Consider the following 21,897-nt stretch of genomic DNA (forward strand, 5'->3'; position numbering starts at 1 on the left):
AATATATTGTCAAATTATAGTGTATTGCAGGATTGAGAAATATTAAATTTGGTCAGTCCATGTCCCTCTCGGGGGATCTAAAGTTACAATAGATGTCTACAAACATGATATCTTCTTATAATATGTCTTTCTTATTTAAACAGACCCTTTCAGGTCTATAAAGAAATAAAAAAGTCACCTGGAATATAAGTGACACACACCTCTTCAGTGGACTGGTGCTCCCTCATCCCTTCCATTCCAGGGCTGCAGCCTCCATTGGTCTTTTTGGCATTGAAAACCTCAGGGGACTGCATGTCCTATGTTCTGGTTCCATTCTCCAACCTCTACCTCACTACAGGACACAGCAGTGATGTATGGATCAGAGGAAGGAACCTTAGTGAGTGACAGGGGATGCAGATATCTGATAAGTTTTAACCACTTGCCCTCCAGAGGATTTACCCCCCTCCCTGACCAGGCCATTTTGTGCAGTAAGGTGCTGCGTTACTTTAACTGACAATTGCGTGGTCATGCAACATTGTACATTAAATTTATGTCATTTTTTCCCACAAATAGAGCTTTCTTTTGGTGGTATTTGATCACCTGTGTTTTTTTATTTTATTCGCTATAAACAAAAAAATATATAATAACACAATTTTTTTTTACATTTTGCTATTAAACATGTCCAATAAAAAAATTTAAAAAAATCTAATTTCTTCATAAGTTTAGGCCAAAATGTATTCAGCTCCATGTCTTTGCTATAAAAAATCCCAATACATATAAATTAGTTATTTTACGTGAAAGTTATAATGTTTAAAAATGGCGGTATATATACTGGAATTTTTATTTATTTTATTTTTTTCACTAGTAACCAGCGACTTATTATGGGACTGCAGGCATTCTAACACTGGGTGGGAACCTGCCAAATAACATCTCCAGTGACACCAATACAGTGATCAGTGCTAATCAGTGTCATAAAAATGACACTGGGCATAAAGGGGTTAACATCTGGGGAGATCAAAGGGTTAACTGTGTGCTGTGTGTCTTTTGCTGTGTAGACAAGCTGCTTTGTATTGCTATGCTGTGCAGAGCAATACAAAGCAGCCTATTCATGCTGACAGGGGAGAGATCTGTATTGTTTACATACAGACCTCTCCCCTGTCAGCTCCGCCAATGATCACTGAGTCCCGGACGAGAATCAGTAGCCAAGACACCGTCATTGACATGCTGAGGAGCCATTTGTGGCGCATGTAGGGGGAGCAGTTAACCAATGCGGGGGGGGGGGGCACAGCCACACTGCCTAGGAAAAAAAAACATTTGCCCAGAGTTCTGTTTTAAAGGTAAAGTTTAGTTATGGCAATTTTTACATAGCGATTTTGGTCCAGATTGAACCAATGTAAGTGTGTATATTCATTACCTGTAGGGTCCAGGTGGAAACGGGAAATCACTGTACTAGGCACCACTACTACAGTAATCTCCAATAACTTCCAAGTCCTATGATGAACAGATGTCCCGCTGCTTACTGAACAGCTCAGAACTGGTGCCATTCAGGTAGTAACTCAATTGATACAGACACCATTGGGCGAGCACCTCATTGAATGATAATTGTTCTCTGGTTGGATGAAGAGGAGATTGTGATCCTTTGCCACTGCCATGCCGCTTGTTCAATCAGAGAAAATGAAAAATGGTCTCAGAATGGTGCCCATGTTGAGCAAGCACTCAATAGACAGCAGGGCAATGAATGCACAGGACCTGCAAGCTGTCAGCAATCACTGTAACAGTGACAATGTTTTCCAGCTTCCACAGGGATCTCACAGGTATGAAACCCCATATGGAAGAAAAATATATTAGAAATATATTTTTAAAATATTCTTCCCAAATATATTGCCAAATATTTGAAATGCTATAATTGTGGCCATATTCAATATATTTAAAAAAAAAAAATAAAAAAAAAAAAAAATATATATATATATATATATATACTGCATGTTGAGTTGCGTTTTTGTTACAAAATAAATGAAACATATTTTTAAAAATACATTTCAAATATACTGTATGTCTTTAAAATACAAATCTACATATTTGGAATGCATTTACAAATATATGTAAAAATATATGTTAACCCCTTCCTGTCCAGGCACTTTTACCCCCTTCCTGTCCAGGGCAATTTTCAGCTTTCAGCGTTATCACACTTTGAATGACAATTGCGCGGTCATGCAACACTGTACCCAAATGAATTTTTTACCATTTTTTTGAGACAGATAAAGCTTTATTTTGGTTGTATTTATTCACCGCTGGGATTTTTATTTTTTTTGCTATGTAAATGAAAAAGTCCACAAATTTTGAAAAAAAGTGTTTTTTTTATAAAATTTTGCAAATAAATAATATTTCATCATAAATCTTTGGCAAAATTTATTCCGTTATCTTTTTAGTAAAAAAAAAAATTAATTTATAACCAAAAATTATAATTTTTAAACATTTTTTTTTACATTTTTATTTTATTTTTTTATATTATTATTTTTTATTTATTTTTTTTTTTTTTACATACTGTCACCCTAGCAGTACAGTGTCACCATGGTGACACTGTACTACTTGTGGGGGGTGATGAAGATTTTTTTTTTTTTTACACATTGCTTTTACACCCATATAGGATGTAAAAGCAATAATTTCTCTTTCTCTCTGTCTGCATTCTTGCACTCATTGAGAAGTACTGAGTGAGCTGTGATTGGTCACAGCTTGTTACATGGTACAAGGCTGTTGTGAATAGCCTTGTACCATGTGACCTCTGTGATCATTCACAGATTTCACACGTAGTAAGCAATGATGTCACAAGTGACATCTTGCTTACTACTTTGCATGTGATCACTGATTGGCCAATCAGTGATCACATGATCGGGACCTCGTACAGAGGTCCCGTCCGACGATCGGTGTTTCACTGTGTCCGGAGGACACAGCAGGCACCGGATCGCGGTGCTGTGCGCTCCCAGGGAGCACGCACAAGCAGGGTGCGGGGAGGCCGTTTATAAACGGCCACCCGACTCTGCACTGCCACCGTCCGGTCGTTTATATGCAACGGCCCGTCGGGAAGTGGTTAAACAACTTTGTTATATGTTAAAAAAAATCTGAAAAATATGTTTAAAAATAAATATTTTTAAAAATATATATTTTTAAAATATATTCTTCAGATATAAAACAATATCTTAGTTGTTTTTGTTTCTATTGAACAGAACATTGATGGATATGTTGGAGAGTTAAGTAGCTAACTTGAAGACTCAGAAAGTTTATATTTGCCCTTTGTATCTATAATGGTCAGTATTGTATGGTGTTTACACTTCATGGTGAGCTAAGGTCAGTGATACTTTAGAGCAGTGGTCTCCAGACTTTTGAAACAAAGGGCCAGTTTACTGCCCTTCAAACTTTAGGGGGGCCTGATTGTGACCAGTTGGAGTAGAAAATGCCCTGGCATTAGTGGAAGTAAACAATACAACAAAAATTATATATATAAGCTAAAAAATATATATAGCCTATATCACCGCGCAAAAATGTGAGATAATTTATATCAATAACATAATATAACTTAAACTGTGACTGGAGCTGCTATTTTAAATAAATTCATAATAAAGGAACATAAATAAGTGAAGACCACCATACAGTAAATAGTGCTCACTAATGAGATGCAATTCAATCCCCAAAATTGTGTGAAATATTAAACAATAAAAATTCATAAATAAATATAAATAATACATAAACAATAAAAATAAAATAAATAAATAATAAACAACACTTCTACCAAACAGTGCAAAAGTAAAAAAAAGTATCAGTTCATAATATAAAGTAAAGTCCAAATCTTTCTTTCAAAAAAGTATCCACCACAACCGTCATCTTCAATGTACTCAACACCCCATCAAAGTGCAAACTCACCAGATGCTGGTGATTAATCAGCATTAAATCAGATACCAATAGATGTGGAGATTCATTAAACCAGTTAACTTTGTGCTGTTTTACTATGGGGGCTGTGTATGTTTCACTGTAAGCACGATGCTTTGTATGGCTCTGCTATGCAAGAGCCATGAAATCCTCGGAGATCGCCGGGTTCTGGTGGGGAATCACGGGCCAAGACCCGGTGATTGACAGCCGAGGCCGCGAATGGCAATGTGGATAGGGCGCCCCCTACCCAGAACTGCAAAATCACGCATATATACATGATTTTGTGCACCCTATAGCAGTATTTCTGCTATAAGGCGGCGCAGAAGCGGTTAAAAAAAATGTATTTCCATAGTGTAGTAATCAATAATCCTAAACCTTGATGGTATTCTACTCACTTTGTGTCAGGGATCGCGGCGACTCCTCTTCCGGCGCATGCGCACTGGCGACAGCTCACGCCGGGACACAAGCACCAGGTCCCGGCGGGCCGCAGATGACAGGACGCAGCGCATGCGCAGTAGGAGTCGCGGGCGCGCCTCGGGCAGCCAATGACAGCCCGGGGGCACGTCCTGGATGGCCAATGACAGTGCAGGGCGCAATATTTGCCCTGCACTGTCACTAATCGCCGCAAGGTCTATCTGTGATCCTGAGTTCCTGTACCTGCATTTTGACCTTGATTGACCCTGACTACGCTGCCTTCTCCTGTGCTTTGACCCGGATTGTCTTGACTACGCTGCCTTCTCCTGCATTTGACTCGGATTGCCCTGACTACTCTGCCTTCTCCTCTCCTGATCCTCGGCTTGTTTGACCATTCTGCGGACTGACTTATCCTGCTGACCCTGCGTGTGACCTGACTACTCTTTGCCTGCCGATTCTGTACCTCGCTTACCCCACGGGACCGCTGCTCGTAACCCATCATGCTAGGTCCCGCCGTCCTCCTCACAGCTGGCTCTCCCGGTACCTATACATCCCCGGAGGTTGCCTCTGCCACTGGTAGGCCTGCTCGGAGGTCGTGACCTGGCCCCGGTCTGTTACAAGTCCATCCCCACCATCAGGGGCCCTGGTGAAAGCACAGACTGGGACTTAGATTCCACACTTTGGGTAGGTCTGTCCAGTGGGCTGCCAGAGGCACCACCTGGCGGATCATAACACTTTGAAACAAAATAAATTACTCCCCAAATTTCCTTATGCATTAGTCAAATAGAGGGCTCATCAGATAGAGAAGGCTCATCAGTATTCACAATTCAAAATCAGCATTAAACATAGATGCCTTTCGTTATGGAGAAGGATATTGGATGGACTTTTAGGCACAAAAACTCAGAACACAAAAAAAATCAAATTAATGTTCTTTTATTAACACATCACCTCTAAAATGTATCTTGTATAGAGTTACATTGCACAATTAGCCCACAGCTAATACCCGACAACCAACCAACCATAGATAGACAGGTTCCAATGAGTGTGTTGAGTACAAAAGGTAAGAACAGGATATTTCTTCAAGAAGGTAGTGGATATTCAAGCTGTGAAATCAATGGCCAACATGTTTCACGACAAAAGGCCACTTTTTCAGGGGCTAGCAATGTATATAGTTAGCCAATGTGCATTGTGTAGTAATGGACCCCCCCCCCAGGGTAAGCAACTGCAGGTTCCCTCAGGCCGACACAAGGGGGGCTGGCATCCAAAGGTTGGGTATGGGCATGCAAGAACCAGGTGAAACAGGAAGGCGCTTCTAAGTGCAGTATTCCAGGTCAACTTTAATAAAAAGCGGTTAAAAACACTTAAAATGTAATAGTACAAACAGGCTCTAATGTAATCTGTCAGTAGCAGGGCTCTGTCCTCTGAGCGATGGAGTTGCTGTGCCAGCCAGCAGCTGCAGGGGGAGCTTGAGGAGAGGTGTTAAAGATGGCCGCCTCTCTGTTTGGACCGCTGGAGCACACGCTAGGACACAGTTCGAACAGAGCGGTGGCCATCTTTAACACCTCTCCTCAAGCTCCCCCTGCTGCTGCTGGCTGCACAGTGGCTCCATCGCTTAGAGGACAGAGCCCTGCTACTGACGGATTACATTAGAGCCTGTTTGTACTACTACATTGTAAGTGTTTTTAACTGCTTTTTATTAAAGTTGATCTGGAATACTGCACTTAGAAGCACCTTCCTGTTTCACCTTCTTCTGCACAGAGTTTGTCTCCACTCTTTAGAAGTGCTGCTCAGTCCTGGTTTTCCTACACACCATCCATCATCACCTGCCATACTTCCTCAGCATCGTCCACCGACACGCTCTACTACCCACATTACGGGTGCAAGGACCAGGCTATGGGCGGGCGAGAGACCCATGAGACTCCCCAAACATACAGTCTATGTATACTAGTTCAACTAACTTCAGGTTAATAGTATCAAGACAAAAATAGACCTCTATACTTGAAAAGATGTATAAACAATGATGGCCAACATATATGCAATCCCTCACTAGGGGATAAAGGGAAGACAGCTCTAAAATTAGCCCACAATAATTGTCCTCAGTGATAGGTAAAGGGGCTTATAGGCCTGTAGCCATAAAAAGACAGGGTTTGTGAGGTCACCGACAAGGTCCGCTAAGGGAGATAGATGTCATAGATGCCTTTCCACCAGCCCTTCCACATCCAAACTAGACTTTCTTCAACTTGCTTTAAATCAAATGAACCTATGAATATATTTGTGCCAATATTAAAACAAAATGAACTCTTATGACTGACAGTACTAGGGTTGTTGGTTCAAATCCCAACCATGGCACCACCTGCCTGGAGTTTACATGTTCTCCCTGTGCTTGCTTGGGTTTCCTCTGGGTTCTCTGGTTTCCTCTCACACTCCAAAGACATTCTGGGAGGTGAATTGGCTCCTGTCTAAATTGTCCCTAGTATGTGTATGTATGAATGTGAGTTAGGGACCTTAGATTGTACACCCCTTGAGGGTTAGGGACTTTAGATTGTACACCCCTTGAGGGTTAGGGACCTTAGATTGTACACCCCTTGAGGGTTAGGGACCTTAGATTGTACACCCCTTGAGGGTTAGGGACCTTAGATTGTACGCCCCTTGAGGGTTAGGGACCTTAGATTGTACACCCCTTGAGGGTTAGGGACCTTAGATTGTACACCCCTTGAGGGTTAGGGACTGATGTGAATGTACAATATATATGTACAGCGCTGCATAAATTGACAACACTATATAAGTACCTGAAATAAATAAAATAACAAATAATAAATATTGGTTGATCCAGCATAATGCAGAATTAAATTTGCATATTCTCATATACAGCTATTACGATATTATTTCAGCTCAGCAGATGCATGACTCACTTATAAGTGAGTCTAAACTGCATTCCATTTAGGGGTATTGAGTCTTTTAGCCAACCATCATCGGTATATAAAAGCTAACTGGAAAGAGGAGACAAGGCCAGTCACCCTGCAGCGGAGCAGAGAGAGGAGCAGTGACCGGTCTTTATTACAGGAAGCTCCTGCACAGAGAAATGTCTCCCACTGGAATACTGCACAGCTCTGGACAAAAATATATAAAGCACACCAAGATTGAAGTAAAAATACACATGACTCTTTTATTATGACAATAATTGCCTGTCCTCGAGTTTAGCCTTAAGGATCTGTAATAATAAGAAAAGTCCATTGTAATAGTCCAAAGGGCCTGTAATCTAAAGTGTATCCAAACCTGCCGCCTGTTTAATGCTGCCAAATTGTGAATTGCGCTGTGGTGGAGAGACCAATGCCCTCCCCCTATCACACTTTGGTTCTCAAAAGAAGAGGAAATGAACAAGATAGAAAACCTACTACTTTCCACACAAAATAGACATGAGGCTTACTCTAAAACTTGGGTTCATTGGAATACATTCATTTTCTTGGAAGAGGGGGAAGCCCTCTTTGCATACTGCATGCACTGAGACATGGAACGCTAACACCCCCTTCATTGGGGTCCTCCTCCGGCAACTACCCCACCCCCTTTGTTTTTGGTATTCCTCCTTCACCCAGTCCTTACCCTATACCCATCCTCTGTCCTGACACTCTGAAAAAAAAATGCTATACCCTTTGCATTCATGGCTGCATCCTGATCCAGTTTAGAGGGGATCCCCATATCCCATTTCAAATACTACTGGTAATGCTACTGCTATGTGCTTTTTATGCTATCTATAACTGATGCTGTGTCTCTTGATGGTTTGGGGCATTTGAAGGGGTTACCTCATATATGTGTGCTTCCATTCAGGGGCGGACTGACCATTTGGAAACTCGGGCACTGCCCGAGGGCCCGGGGTCAGCAGGGGGCCCCATGAGATGCCCCTGGTACCTTTTTCATAGGCTTTTTTGAGTTTGGGCAAGGACACAGGGGCCCCATGATCACCTATTGCCGGGGGCCCCATGAGTTGTCAGTCCGCCCCTGCTTCCATTGTATTTTTGCTGTTCTGCAAGTGATGTATACTTTAAATACAGAATTTGCAAAAGAAAAAAAATTATCCAAACCCAATGGTGGCTTAATTAATTTTCCTTTTTAAGGCTTTTTACTGGTACAGTATTCCTGCCAGCAACATACTTCCTAGGGTGCCAATTTTCACTTTGTGTACTGTACTCATGAAGGTGCGGTGTTGCTACCCTAAGACAGGGAGTGTCCACAAACAGGAACACTACAGAACATCTCCCACTCCCTATATCTCCATAACAAATGTTCTGTAGTTCATGAAGAGAACAAGGTACACATAGAAATCAGCGGAAACTGAGATGATACTTGCCTTCCTTCCTTCCCTCCTTTCTTTTCATCACCTCTATTCTCCATACCTCATTTTCTCGAATCTCCCCCTTTATTCCACTCTTCATATTTTCTTCTATTTTCTCTGTTATCTTCTGCTTTGTTTCCTTTTGATTTATTCTCCTTTCTTCTGTTCTCCTCTTCTTTGTTTTACTCTCCTTGTGTCTTCCTCCATCTGTTCTCCTCTCCTCTATTCTCCCCTCATCTGTTCTCTCCTTTATTCTTTTCTTGTCTCTACTCCTTTCTATTGTTCTCCACTCATCTTTTCTCCTCTCTTTTATTCCCCTATCAGTTTTTTCTCCTCTCCTTTGTTCTCTTTTCCTCTCCTCTATTCTTTCTCCCCTCCTCTGTTCTTCACTCATCTGTTCTCCTCTTCTTTATTCCCCTCTCATCTATTGTTCTCTCATCTTTTCTTCTCTCCTCTCTTCTCCTCTATCCTCCCACTTCTAATTTACTCTATTCTCCTTGTTCCTCTCCTCTCTTCTCTTCTACCCTCATCTGTTCTCCTTTTCTTTACTCTCCTCTCATATGTTCTCCTCTCCTTTGCTCTCCTCTCATCTATTCTCCTCTCAAATTTATTTTCCTTTATTCTCCTCTTCTTTGTTCTCCTTTCAACTGTTCTCCTCTCACCTATTCTTCTTTAATCTGCTCTATTCTCCCCCTTTTACTTTTCTCTATTATCCTCTCCTTTTTTCTCTCCTCTTTTCTCCTATCTTCTGTTCTAATCTCCTCTGTTCTTCTCTTCTCTACTCTCCTCTATTCCCCTTCTTTTCTCTCTTCTCTTCTCTGTTCTCCCCTCTCCTCTATTCCCCTCTCCTCTGTTTTCCTCTCCTCTGTTCTCCCCTGCTCTGTTCTCTTGTGTTCTTCTCTACTCTCCTCTATCCGCCCCTTCTACTTTTCTCTATTGTCCTCTCCTATTTCATTCCTCTCCTCCTTTCACCTCTGCTATGTTCTTCTCTCCTTTGCTCTCCTCTCATCTATTCTCCTCTCAAATTTATTTTCCTTTATTCTCCTCTTCTTTGTTCTCCTTTCAACTGTTCTCCTCTCACCTATTCTTCTTTAATCTGCTCTATTCTCCCCCTTTTACTTTTCTCTATTATCCTCTCCTTTTTTCTCTCCTCTTTTCTCCTATCTTCTGTTCTAATCTCCTCTGTTCTTCTCTTCTCTACTCTCCTCTATTCCCCTTCTTTTCTCTCTTCTCTTCTCTGTTCTCCCCTCTCCTCTATTCCCCTCTCCTCTGTTTTCCTCTCCTCTGTTCTCCCCTGCTCTGTTCTCTTGTGTTCTTCTCTACTCTCCTCTATCCGCCCCTTCTACTTTTCTCTATTGTCCTCTCCTATTTCACTCCTCTCCTCCTTTCACCTCTGCTATGTTCTTCTCTCCTTTGTTCTCCTCTCCTCTATTCTTTTCCCTTCTAATCTCCTCTCATCTGTTCTTCTCTCCTCTATTCACTTCTTCTTTTCTGTTATCCTCACTTATATTCTCATTTCATAAACCTATTTGTACACATAATGTATTTTGCACATTCATTTTTTCATGTTATGTTCATTCTGGAATACATTAGCATAGCAAAACGATTCTTTAGAATTGGAAATGAACAGTCAATACATACAGTACAGAACTTGGTAAGATGTCCCTTAGGCTTAGGATTTATCAGAGCAGCAAGTCTATAGAAAATGGCATGCAAGCTGTTTAAATTCGTACAAACACTTTACTATTTGACATAGTATTAATAAATATTTAATTAACACAGTATGCTTGAATTAAACAAACATAAAAATATTTTAATAATAATTGATCCCACAGATATATCCCTAAATACTTCAGTTTTCCAAAGGTTGTTCTATAACCTGTGCTTCTTCTGTATAAAAGCAACAAAACTCTGTATACTCATATTATTAATAAATCCATGCAGGTATATACTGTGTGGATGTGCTCTAAGTAGTTTCAATTTCAAAAAAGTAAACATGTTTTCCTTGTGAAGGTAATTTCAAAATATTACCAATCAAAACTTTTAAAGGACCAATCATGTCTGAAAGCATAACTAAACCAAAGAACAGAATTGTAATATATTGCAGCTTACCAGCTCTTAGATGTGGTGGTTACATTTGTTTTATTTTTTCAAGCTAAGAACATTTTCAGAAAAAAATACCTATTGTTCCTTCTGGAAATGTAGTGTCCTTCTAAGTCCTTTAAAATGCACTGGAAGCAGAAAACAATGTTATCTTCCCTCTGTAAACTACTTATCCCCCTATCTCATATGCATTTAAAATGAAAGTTTTTCTTAAAGAGAAACCATTGAATTTTTTTTTCTTTTATTGAGATGGGCAGTAGGGGGAAATTTAATTAATATATAGATTTTATTTAGAGTAATAATATGTATATTGTGTGTAGTTTACCGCCTTATACTTTTTCTGCTGATTTTGTTATAATTGTATTTTGAGGTTTACCTTTTATTATGTTACCTGACTACTCTTTTACAAGAGGAAGCTCATGATCTATAATAATTATCCAGATTTTCAAAAATGTGTTATACCTTTTAATGCATTGGTCACTAGCTATCATGATGATACTTTTTTGCTTCTAAACAGCAATTTGCAAATTGCAAAAATTAAAAAGGGAGTTTTATTTGCTGTTACCTTCTATAGTCCTGTTTTGCCCTTTTCTTCTCTTCTCTTCCCTTCCCTTCTCTTTCCTCCTCTCCTCTTCCCTTCCCTTCTCTTCTCTTCCCTTCCCTTCTCTTTCCTCTTCTCCTCTTCCCTTCCCTTCTCTTCTCTTCCCTTCCCTTCCCTTCCCTTCTCTCCTCTCATCTCCCCTCCCCTTCCCTCCTCTCCTCTCCTCTCCCCTCCCCTCCTCTTCCCTTCCCTTCCCTTCTCTTCTCTTTCCTCCTTTCCTCTTCCCTTCCCTTCTCTTCTCTTCTCTTCTCTTCCCTTCCCTTCTCTTTCCTCTTCTTCTCTTCCCTTCCCTTCCCTTCTCTTCTTATCTTCTCTTCTCTTCCCTTCCCTTCTCTCCTCTCATCTCCCCTCCCCTCCCCTTCCCTCCTCTCCTCTCCTCTCCCCTCCCCTCCTCTTCCCTTCTCTTCCCTTCCCTTCTCTTTCCTCCTCTCCTCTTCCCTTCCATTCTCTTCTCTTCTCTTCTCTTCTCTTCTCTTGTCTTCCCTTCCCTCCTCTCATCTCATCTCCCCTCCCCTTCCCTCCTTTCCTCTCCTCTCCCCTCCCCTCCCCTCCTCTCCTCTTCCCTTCTCTTCCCTTCTCTCTCTTTTTTTGTTTTACAGCAGGAATTCAATTAATTTTCATCAGCCGGACAAGCCGTATCAACAATTTGCAATGTCCTATATTCAGGCTATGCATGAGAAAAATGTAACCAGAATCAGCAAGGTCCACATTTTAGGATTTCAATTTCCCCAGTATATTCACATTTTTGTGTTTTTTCTTTTTATTATTGATTATTTTATGACACTAAGTGGAAACCTCCTGATCATTACACTGGTGTCCTACAGCAAAATCCTCCATTCTCCCATGTACTTCTTCCTCTCCCAGCTTGCTGTATCAGATATCTTACTAGTAACTGATATTTTTCCTAATATGCTTCATGGTGTTCTAGTGAAAGAAATTATAATATCCTTTTCGGATTGCATCACCCAGTTTTATTTCTTTGCTGTCATGGAAATCTTAGAGTGTTTTCTGCTAACAGTGATGTCTTATGACAGATATTTGGCCATCTGTAAACCAATGCATTATAATTTGATAATGACCCACCAGTTATCTTGGATTATGGTTGTTACCTGTTGGGTTTTAAGCTTTTTGGTTGCTTTAATTCATACAATAACCATATCGAAATTGCAATTTTGTGGTCCTTATGTTATTGACCACTTTTTCTGTGATCTTGATCCAATATTGGGACTTGCCTGTGGTGATATTTCAGTTGTTCAGTTGGAAATGTTGTATTTGGGTATTATTGCTGATGTAATACCATTCTTCATTATCATTATATCCTACGCGTATATCATATTTACCATTTCTGAAATCCCTTCTATTACTGGTAGACAAAAAGTGTTTTCCACATGCAGCTCCCACCTCAATGTCATTTTTATTTATTATGTTAGTCTTATGAGTGTTTATTTGGTACCCAGTAGGGGTCAATCATGGAATATGACTAAATTCTTCTCATTGCTGTACACTGTATTGACCCCACTGCTGAATCCAATTATATACAGCCTGAGGAATAAAGACTTGAAAAATGTTGCTGGAAAATTGATCAACAATGTTCTAAGCTTCTATATCAATAGAATATAATATTTGTAATTCATTTATTAGGTATTCAATTCACATTGCAAACCACCTACGTTTCCCCCCAAAAAAATTCCTTAAATTTTTCTGAAGGTAATAAATTCAGCGAATGTGCAGAACACATTTCTAGGTAGGCAGTCGATATTTTGAATTTGAGATATCATTGGCATTTTTCTTTAAACTGTTTGCATTGCCTCTTGATAAGTGATAGTTTGTATCACATCCTTGATTTTTCATTTTAATTTCCTTCTACAAGAGAATCAAACATATTCTACTGTACATTCTAGAATGTTGTTTAGTAAAACTTTATCAGAATATGTTTGGGCAGGATGAAAATAGTATATAACTGTAAAAATATTTAATATTTTGCAGTTTTTTTCCTAAATTTAATAAGCAGGGATAAGGCTCAGGTTTGCTGCTAACATGGATTTTAGGCAAGTCCTACAGGTTCAAAATGAACAGTCTCAGTAAATGTATGTAGAAATTAGCCTGGGGAAATTAACAGGGCTAATGTTAGAAACCCCATACAGCCAGCCTGACAGGGCCCCCTCAAATACACACAGATCACTATGCTTCAGTTAAGAATGAACACAGTGAGTGATCGGTACCATTGTGTTCATTCAGGTAAGGAAGGGGCTGGTAAATGTGACATATTTACGGGATCCTTCCCCCACTCTCCATCCTGAAGGATTCTATTGTGTGGCTAAAGCTGCTGGTGAGAAGGAGAGGAGGGAAGCCGGCAGCTCTGTGGGGGTAGAGGGGACACACAAATGAAAATGTATGGTGCACAGGGAGAGTGATTGGTGCGCAGAGGGGGAGGGACAGTTATTAGAACCATTCCCTTGTATGGCTCTCTCTCTGCAGCAGCTGAAAGCCATCAGGATGGAGAAAAGAAGAAGGGAGCTTTCAGCTTCTGTAGAGAGCCATACATGGGGTTGGCTCCAGTAATTGCTCCTCCACAGTGCCGATCACCCTCCCTGCCCACATCCAATTCACCCAGCTTTCTCGGCCCGTAATATGGGAATATGCAATGTGAAGGATTTATTACCTTTCTTCTTTCTTATTTTCTTGTATAAATCTCCTTCAGTGGATGTTGACCTAATTTATGGTTTGCTATGATCACCATAAGAGGGTAACTTTATTTTGGGTAACCGTGGCCTCTTCATAGAATAGTATATTAGCTCACTTATACCATTCAAGGTTTAGAATAATAAGAACTGTATGAGAGAATTGAATATGTGATGTTAAGAATGCTTAGACCAAAAAGATTTCATTTGATCACCTTAATCACCTTGAATTCAGTGGCATCCGGTTCAGCAAAGTTTTTTCATTTAAATAGTATATACAGTACTGTATGCAATAATACATGGCATTAAATGGGAAATGTCAGTGAAAGTATGCTTTAACCCTTTGAGGACCGTAAGGTTTTGGAATGCCAAAAGAATCACTTTTTTTGTTTTTATATTTCGTACACTTCAGTTGCTGTAACTAAGCCATTTCATGAAATAATTGGCAAAAAGCTAGATCCATTTGTTGTTTGTTGATAAGAACTAATAATTTGACTCAAACCAAAAAAAAAAAAAAAGAGTTTTAAGTTCTTAATCAGATGATACACGCAATTACAAACATGGGACAAATATGTCCCTTGGTCCTCAAAGGGTTAACTTGTAAAATAAAAAAATGCATTTTGGGCGTGGTCCAGCCACAGAAGAAGATAGCTGCCTGAGAACAGAGCTCTGCTCCTCCACAGCCTTAATTACCAGCAAAAAGCGCCCCAATCCAGCAGTCCTCCCTCTGTTCTGGAGAGCTACATTCCAGGACCCCCAGACTATGTCCCACAAGTGATTACAACTGAAAGGATTGCACATGCTCCTCAATTTCTACATGCGACCTGCACTGCAGAATCAACAGGGTGCCAGCCAAGAGCCAGGAGAACAGGGGCCACCGCCCGCACAGACTGAGCCTGGTGGAGATTTACCTTCTGACATGGAGGATACAGAATACACACTTACCCATCCAGATTCCTCATCTCCATATAGAGGTAAGAGAGTAGCAAACTCTCCTGTACATTCACCTTCCAAACCAGCTCCTGTGAAGTGGCAACATGGAACTGGGACCTGTAGTCCTACACCTCCACTAGCAACCTTTCAAGCATCAGACAATCCTATCTTTGAGCACTCACTTAAAGCCATGCTACTTTCCCTTTAAGCTGACCTGCAAAGGAAACGTCAAACCTCCATTAACCACTTGAGCCCCAGAGGATTTACCCCCCTTAATGACCAGGCCTTTTTTTGCTGTTTGGCGCTGCACTAATTCAAATGATAATTGCGCGGTCATGCGATGCTGTACCCAAACAAAATTTACGTCCTTTTTTTCACACAAATAGAGCTTTCTTTTGGTGGTATATGATCACCTGTGCGCTTTTTATTTTTTGCGCTATAAACAAAAAAACCACGAAAATTTTGAAAAAAAACAATATTTTCTACTTTCAGCTATAAAAAATATATCGTAAACTCAAAGTTAGTCATAAATTTAAGCCAAAATGTATTCTGCTCCATGTTTTTGGTAAAAAAAATCCCAATAAGTGTATATTGATTGCTTTGTGTGAAAGTTATAGCGTCTACAAACTATCGTATAGATGCTGTAATTTATGCCTTTTTTTGCTATACAGCGCTGCACTAATTCAAATGATAATTGCGCGGTCATGCAATGCTGCACCCAAACGAAATTTACGTCCTTTTTTTCACACAAATAGAGCTTTCTTTTGGTGGTATTTGATCACCTGTGTGCTTTTTATTTTTTGCGCTATAAACAAAAAAACCACGAACATTTTGAAAAAAAACAATATTTTCTACTTTCAGCTATAAAAAATATATCGTAAACTCAAAGTTAGTCATAAATTTAAGCCAAAATGTATTCTGCTCCATGTTTTTGGTAAAAAAAATCCCAATAAGTGTATATTGATTGCTTTGTGTGAAAGTTATAGCGTCTACAAACTATCGTATAGATGCTGTAATTTATGCCTTTTTTTGCTATACAGCGCTGCACTAATTCAAATGATAATTGCGCGGTCATGCAATGCTGTACCCAAACGAAATTTACGTCCTTTTTTTCACACAAATAGAGCTTTCTTTTGGTGGTATTTGATCACCTGTGCGCTTTTTATTTTTTGCGCTATAAACAAAAAAACCACAAAAATTTTGAAAAAAAACAATAATTTCTACTTTCAGCTATAAAAAATATATCGTAAACTCAAAGTTAGTCATAAATTTAAGCCAAAATGTATTCTGCTACATGTTTTTGGTAAAAAAAATCCCGTGCATTAGCGGGCAAACTGGCGCTATCTAGGAGGGGCGCTAACACTATCAGAAGTCACCAGTGACACTAATACAGTGATCAGTAAAAATCTGTTCACTGTAATCAATGACACTGGTGACAGGGCAGTGAAGGGGTTAACTGGGGGGGGGGGAGGGGGGCGATCAAGGGGTTAAATGGGATTTCTGGTGCACTAGCGGGCAAACTGGCACTATCTGGGAGGGGCGCTAACACTATCGGAAGTCGCCAGCGACACTGATACAGTGATCAGTAAAAATTGGTTCACTGATCAGTGACACTGGTGACAGGGCAGTGAAGGGGTTAACTGGGGGGGCGATCAAGGGGTTAAACGGGATTACTGGTGTACTGGCGGGCAAGCTGGCGCTATCTGGGAGGGGCGCTAACTCTATCGGAAGTCGCCAGCGACACTGATACAGTGATCAGTAAAAATTGGTTCACTGATCAGTGACACTGGTGACAGGGCAGTGCAGGGGTTAACTGGGGGGGGGGGGCGATCAAGGGGTTAAACGGGATTACTGGTGTACTGGCGGGCAAACTGGCGCTATCTGGGAGGGGCGCTAACTCTATCGGAAGTCGCCAGCGACACTGATACAGTGATCAGTAAAAATTGGTTCACTGATCAGTGACACTGGGTGACAGGGCAGTGAAGGGGTTAACTGGAGGGGGGGTGATCAAGGGGTTAAACGGGATTACTGGTGTACTGGCGGGCAAACTGGCGCTATCTGGGAGGGGCGCTAACTCTATCGGAAGTCGCCAGCGACACTGATACAGTGATCTGTAAAAATTGGTTCACTGATCAGTGACACTGGGTGACAGGGCAGTGAAGGGGTTAACTGGGGGGGGGGGGTGATCAAGGGGTTAAACGGGATTACTGGTGTACTGGCGGGCAAGCTGGCGCTATCTGGGAGGGGCGCTAACTCTATCGGAAGTCGCCAGCGACACTGATACAGTGATCAGTAAAAATTGGTTCACTGATCAGTGACACTGGTGACAGGGCAGTGAAGGGGTTAACTGGAGGGGGGGGGGGCGATCAAGGGGTTAAACGGGATTACTGATGTACTGGCGGGCAATCTGGCGCTATCTGGGAGGGGCGCTAACTCTATCGGAAGTCGCCAGCGACACTGATCAGTAAAAATCGCTTCACTGATCAGTAACACTGGTGACAGGGCAGTGAAGGGTTAACTGGAGGGGGGGGGGCGATCAGGGGGTTAAATGTGACCTAGAGTGTTCTAACTGTAGTGTAGTGCTTGTGTACTCACTTTATGGATGTCTTCTTCTCTGTCTGGAACGGAATGTGTCCAGGCAGAGAAGAATGACATCATATCCTGCCCTGTGTGTGTGTCAACACAGGACAGGATAGGACAGGGACCGATCATGTGATTTCAGCCAGAAATCACTGGCTGAAATCTAATGATTGATCCCTCCTGGATCAAATAGTGTCACCCGCGGGTCGGCGGGAGCGCGCGCGCGCGCCCCCTGCCGGCGAAAGTGTCGGGAGCGCGGAACCCGTTTTAAAACGTGGTTTTGCGCTCCACTGCCGCCCTGCACACGTATATACACAGTGGCAGGGCGGCAAGCGGTTAACAGTTTACATGACTGCGTTGACATTTTGGAGGAACAAACTGACCATATTGAACAACATCTATCAACAAAAACCTCAGCGCACAACACAGTGGTGGATATTCAGGATAAGCTCCTAGATTGTAAGCTCGAAAGAGCAGGGCCCTTGAACCCCTCGTGTTTTGTTTTGTTACTGTATTGTCTCATGTTCTGTCCCCCACTATAATGTACAGCGCTGAGCAAACCTGGTGCTATATAAATACTGTATAATAATAATAATAAGCAGGCAGAGGCTATACAGCAATTACACCTAAAAGTAGCAGACTGGGAGGACTGCACCAGGCATAATAATATTACATTTAGGGGGGTTTCAGAATCTGTTACCTTAGAAGAGGTAGTATCATTCCTACATCAGCTACAGTATTCTGCAAGCTTATACCAACACTTACACCCCAAGATCTACTTATAGACCTGGTCCATAGGATTCACTAACCACAGCATTTACCATCATCCCTGCCTAGGGACATCCTAGCTCATGTCTATTTATTCCACATTAAGGAGCAGATCATGCCAGCTGCCAGATCTTGGCATTCCTTGCCTGAACCATGTGGAAAACTAGCACTCTACAATGATGTCTTTGCTGCCACTAGGCACACAAAGATTTCTCACCAGTTACCCCAATTCTAGCAGAGCACAAAGTCACCTATAGATGGGAGTGCCTCGTGAAACTACTGGTCACATATCAAAATCCACAAATCACTATTCAAACCCCCAAAGACGGCATCAAACAACTACACAACTGGGACTTAATGCCATGCTCACCACCAATGACCCCTAAACCTAAGCTGTCCTCTAAAATCACAAATCACTGGGAAACACAAGACTCGACCAGTTTTTACTCTTCTGCCCAAGTTAAGATTTAATTGCTGGACAACATACAGTTTATACAGTTCAATATGTGGAGGAGCGGATCCCATGTTGGTATAGTAAAATGCACACATCTTTCCTTATTCTTTACTCAGTTCAGTGTTAAGATTTCCCTTAATCCTTGTAATTCCATACATTATTCATTTCAGATTTGTGGATGCTGTTGGACTCATTTCACTGTTTGTATATTTTGTATTACGATTGTCATACATAATCTTTGAACCAATCCACCAGTCATCTTATCAGTACAACCCTCTGTGACCCATAGTGACATCTCCTCCAATATATCCTCCATGTCACTTAAAAATACCTTATTAAATACCAAGGGCCTCAACAGCCCATTTAAACATTCCTTTCTATGGTGTGAAGTGATTTCTTAATGCATGGACATACTCTGTGTCCAAGATCTTCAATGAGGTTGTAAATTCTTTCAACTCTAAGAGAAAACAATCTACAGTCTTATCGTCACTACTTCTGCTAGAAAATGTCTGTGATCCTTGAAGATGTCCACATGGTAACAAGAGTGATTACTCTTTTTACTCTCATACCCGAAAGACATGTTCAAGGATAGACCTGTTCCTGCTCTCTAAAAGGTTAATGCAACAAGTAATTGGAATATAGGAGTAATTACTTAGTCAGATCATGCTTCTTTGTCCATCACTCTCTGTTTTCCCTCCACAGCCAAACATCACTCTTGGTGGCTCATGAACACCTCCATCCTTAGCTCTAAGGAGACCCAACCCACTCAACCACTTATCCAAGCATTTTTAGTGCCCCTTAAACACCCTAACACCCACACAAGTAGAAGCTCTTTCCCAACTTTTTACACCTCAAGAACTTCTCACAGCAATCAAATCTCTTCCATCTCACACAATCCCAAGCCCTGATAGCTTCTGTAATAAATACTAAAAGATTTAGCAAGAACAACTCATACCCCATTTATGTAACTCCTTTAACAGGTTTCTCACTACTGGAGAGATTCATTTGGAAGCCCTTGAAGTTGTCATCACCACCATACCTAAGCCAGGAAAATCTCTTCATTACCCTGCAGGTTACCACCCCATCTCCTTACTTAACACAGACCTAAAGCTATATGCTCAACTTGACTTTCAAAACATATGCCCCAACTTATACATCCTGCCAAATGGGATTTGTCCCCCAGCTCCAAGCAGCCGATGGAACCCAACACTTTGTTAACCTTATACGCAGGGCTGAATATCATCAAACAGGGTCTCTGCTGATATCCCTTGATGCAGAGAAGGCATTTGATAGGGGTCATTGGAAATACTAAGAAGCATTCCTAAAAAAATTTGACATTGCAGGCCATTATAGCCCGCTAATGTAAACCCAGTGCCAGAGTTTGGACATCGGGCATCCTCTCTGACTTTTTCCCAATAAGCAATGGCACCCTACATGGGTGCCCTTTATCAACCTAAATTTTCGCCTTGGTAATTGAACCCCTAGCCTAAGCCATACATTTCAGTCCTCTAATTACAGGGATTTTGGTAGGAAACAGTCCCCACAATATAAGCCTCTATGCAATGATGAAGCATGACCCATTCTTCATCCTTATCTTCACCCCTACTTTCCTCCTTATATATGATATAGTCAGCAGTTATGCAGTTTGTGTGCTGTCTGCACACTGTGTCCCTGTGTCTTGTACTTCATTTTTGGTGACAGCACATTGTACCCCCACTTACTCAAGAGCCTTATCCCCTGATTCCTCAGAACTGCAAGTCCCCAAAATCGCAAGGACTCCAGAGTCTAGGAAAAATGCTACCATGGCCAGAAAAGGTCATGTGTGACAATGGCAGGCATGACATCAGGTCACCCTTTCAGCAGGAAAAGTTAACATTACATTGCCCGGCATATGTCCTCAATCTGTTGGTGCAGCAATTCCTGTTTAAGTGCCCTTTCTCCCAAGAGGTTCTGCATCAGGCCAGGAAAATTTGCAGCCACCTTAGGTGGTCATACCCAGTGAGTGTTTACCTGGCAGAGGTAAGTTGTCTAGCATCTGTCTGATAAGTGCAATGGGACCAATATCCTTTAGAGGGCTGCACCTGAACCAGTAGGCCATGCATAAGCATCTGTGTTAGTACATTATAAAATGGTTTTGTGCTTTCACATAAGGCTTCAGCTGCAAAATTAGCAGTATATGCTGTAGGGTAAGTACTGAGTTGCATCTAACAATTTTCTGCCTATTCCAGTGCCCTGGCTCTGTGAAGGTACTGCATACAATGTTTTCACAGCTGGACCTCATATAGAAAATTTCTAATGTTTGTTGCAGGTTAGGTTCTAAGTTGCACCTGAAATTTTGCAAAAGGAAACGCAAAGGGGTGCCAGTCTAAGTGCGGTATAAATCACAAGTTTATTAAAATGAGCTAAAATACTACTCACAACTGAGGTAGGTATACAGGCATTTATCAAGTCTCAAAAGGGACATATGCAGGGGCCGGTGTGTGTCCACTGGAGCCCGGGCAACAGGAGACTGGTGTACATGTGGGTTGTCAGTCATGGATGCCACAACCACTATGGGATGCATGGAAGACATAGCCAGAAGCAACATCCAATAGGAACACAAGGATGAGTCAGGTGATGAGTCAGGTGATGCGTTTCAAAGCTTCCGCTGATAGGATGGCTGGATTGTCACTCTTAAATAGAACATTATGTGGAACAAATTTGTGTTGTTCCTCTAAAAAAAATTGAGGAAAAGTGAATATTAGACGGTTCAAAAAAATCAATACAAGTGTTTGTATTCTTCTTTAGAAACTCAAACATTCACTATATAAACTGAAAAATGTTTGAAGATTTTGCTTTCCTTTGAATGACTTCATGAATATTTGGTTGTAGTCGCACTGTTTCTGAGAACTGCTGTACATCTGTGTTGCATGGAGTCACCCAACTTCTGGCCCCTGTGATCAGGTATTCCAGCCCAGGATGATTGGACTACATTCCACAGTTCTTCTCTATTTCTTGGTTTTGCCTCAGAAACGGCATTTTTGATGTCACCCCACATGTTTTCTATTGGATGAAGATCCGGGGATTGGGCTGGCCACTCCATAACATCCATGTTGTTGGTCTGGAACCAAGATGTTGCACGTTTACTGGT

At 41.3% G+C, this 21,897-nt stretch overlaps 1 protein-coding gene across 1 annotated transcript; it reads left to right on the forward strand.

The window, feature by feature from the left end:
- The first annotated feature begins 12,020 nt into the window (after window positions 1–12,020).
- Window positions 12,021–12,971, forward strand: LOC149452574 (olfactory receptor 1468-like). The gene has a single exon (XM_089689265.1). It carries the CDS (start codon window positions 12,021–12,023, stop codon window positions 12,969–12,971), a length of 951 nt encoding a protein of 316 aa, XP_089545391.1.
- The last annotated feature ends 8,926 nt before the right edge of the window (window positions 12,972–21,897 follow it).

Source organism: Staurois parvus, unplaced genomic scaffold, assembly GCF_062004578.1.
Source record: "Staurois parvus isolate SC_StPar_1 unplaced genomic scaffold, SC_StPar_1.0 ptg000470l, whole genome shotgun sequence".
Taxonomy (NCBI): Eukaryota; Metazoa; Chordata; class Amphibia; order Anura; family Ranidae; genus Staurois; species Staurois parvus.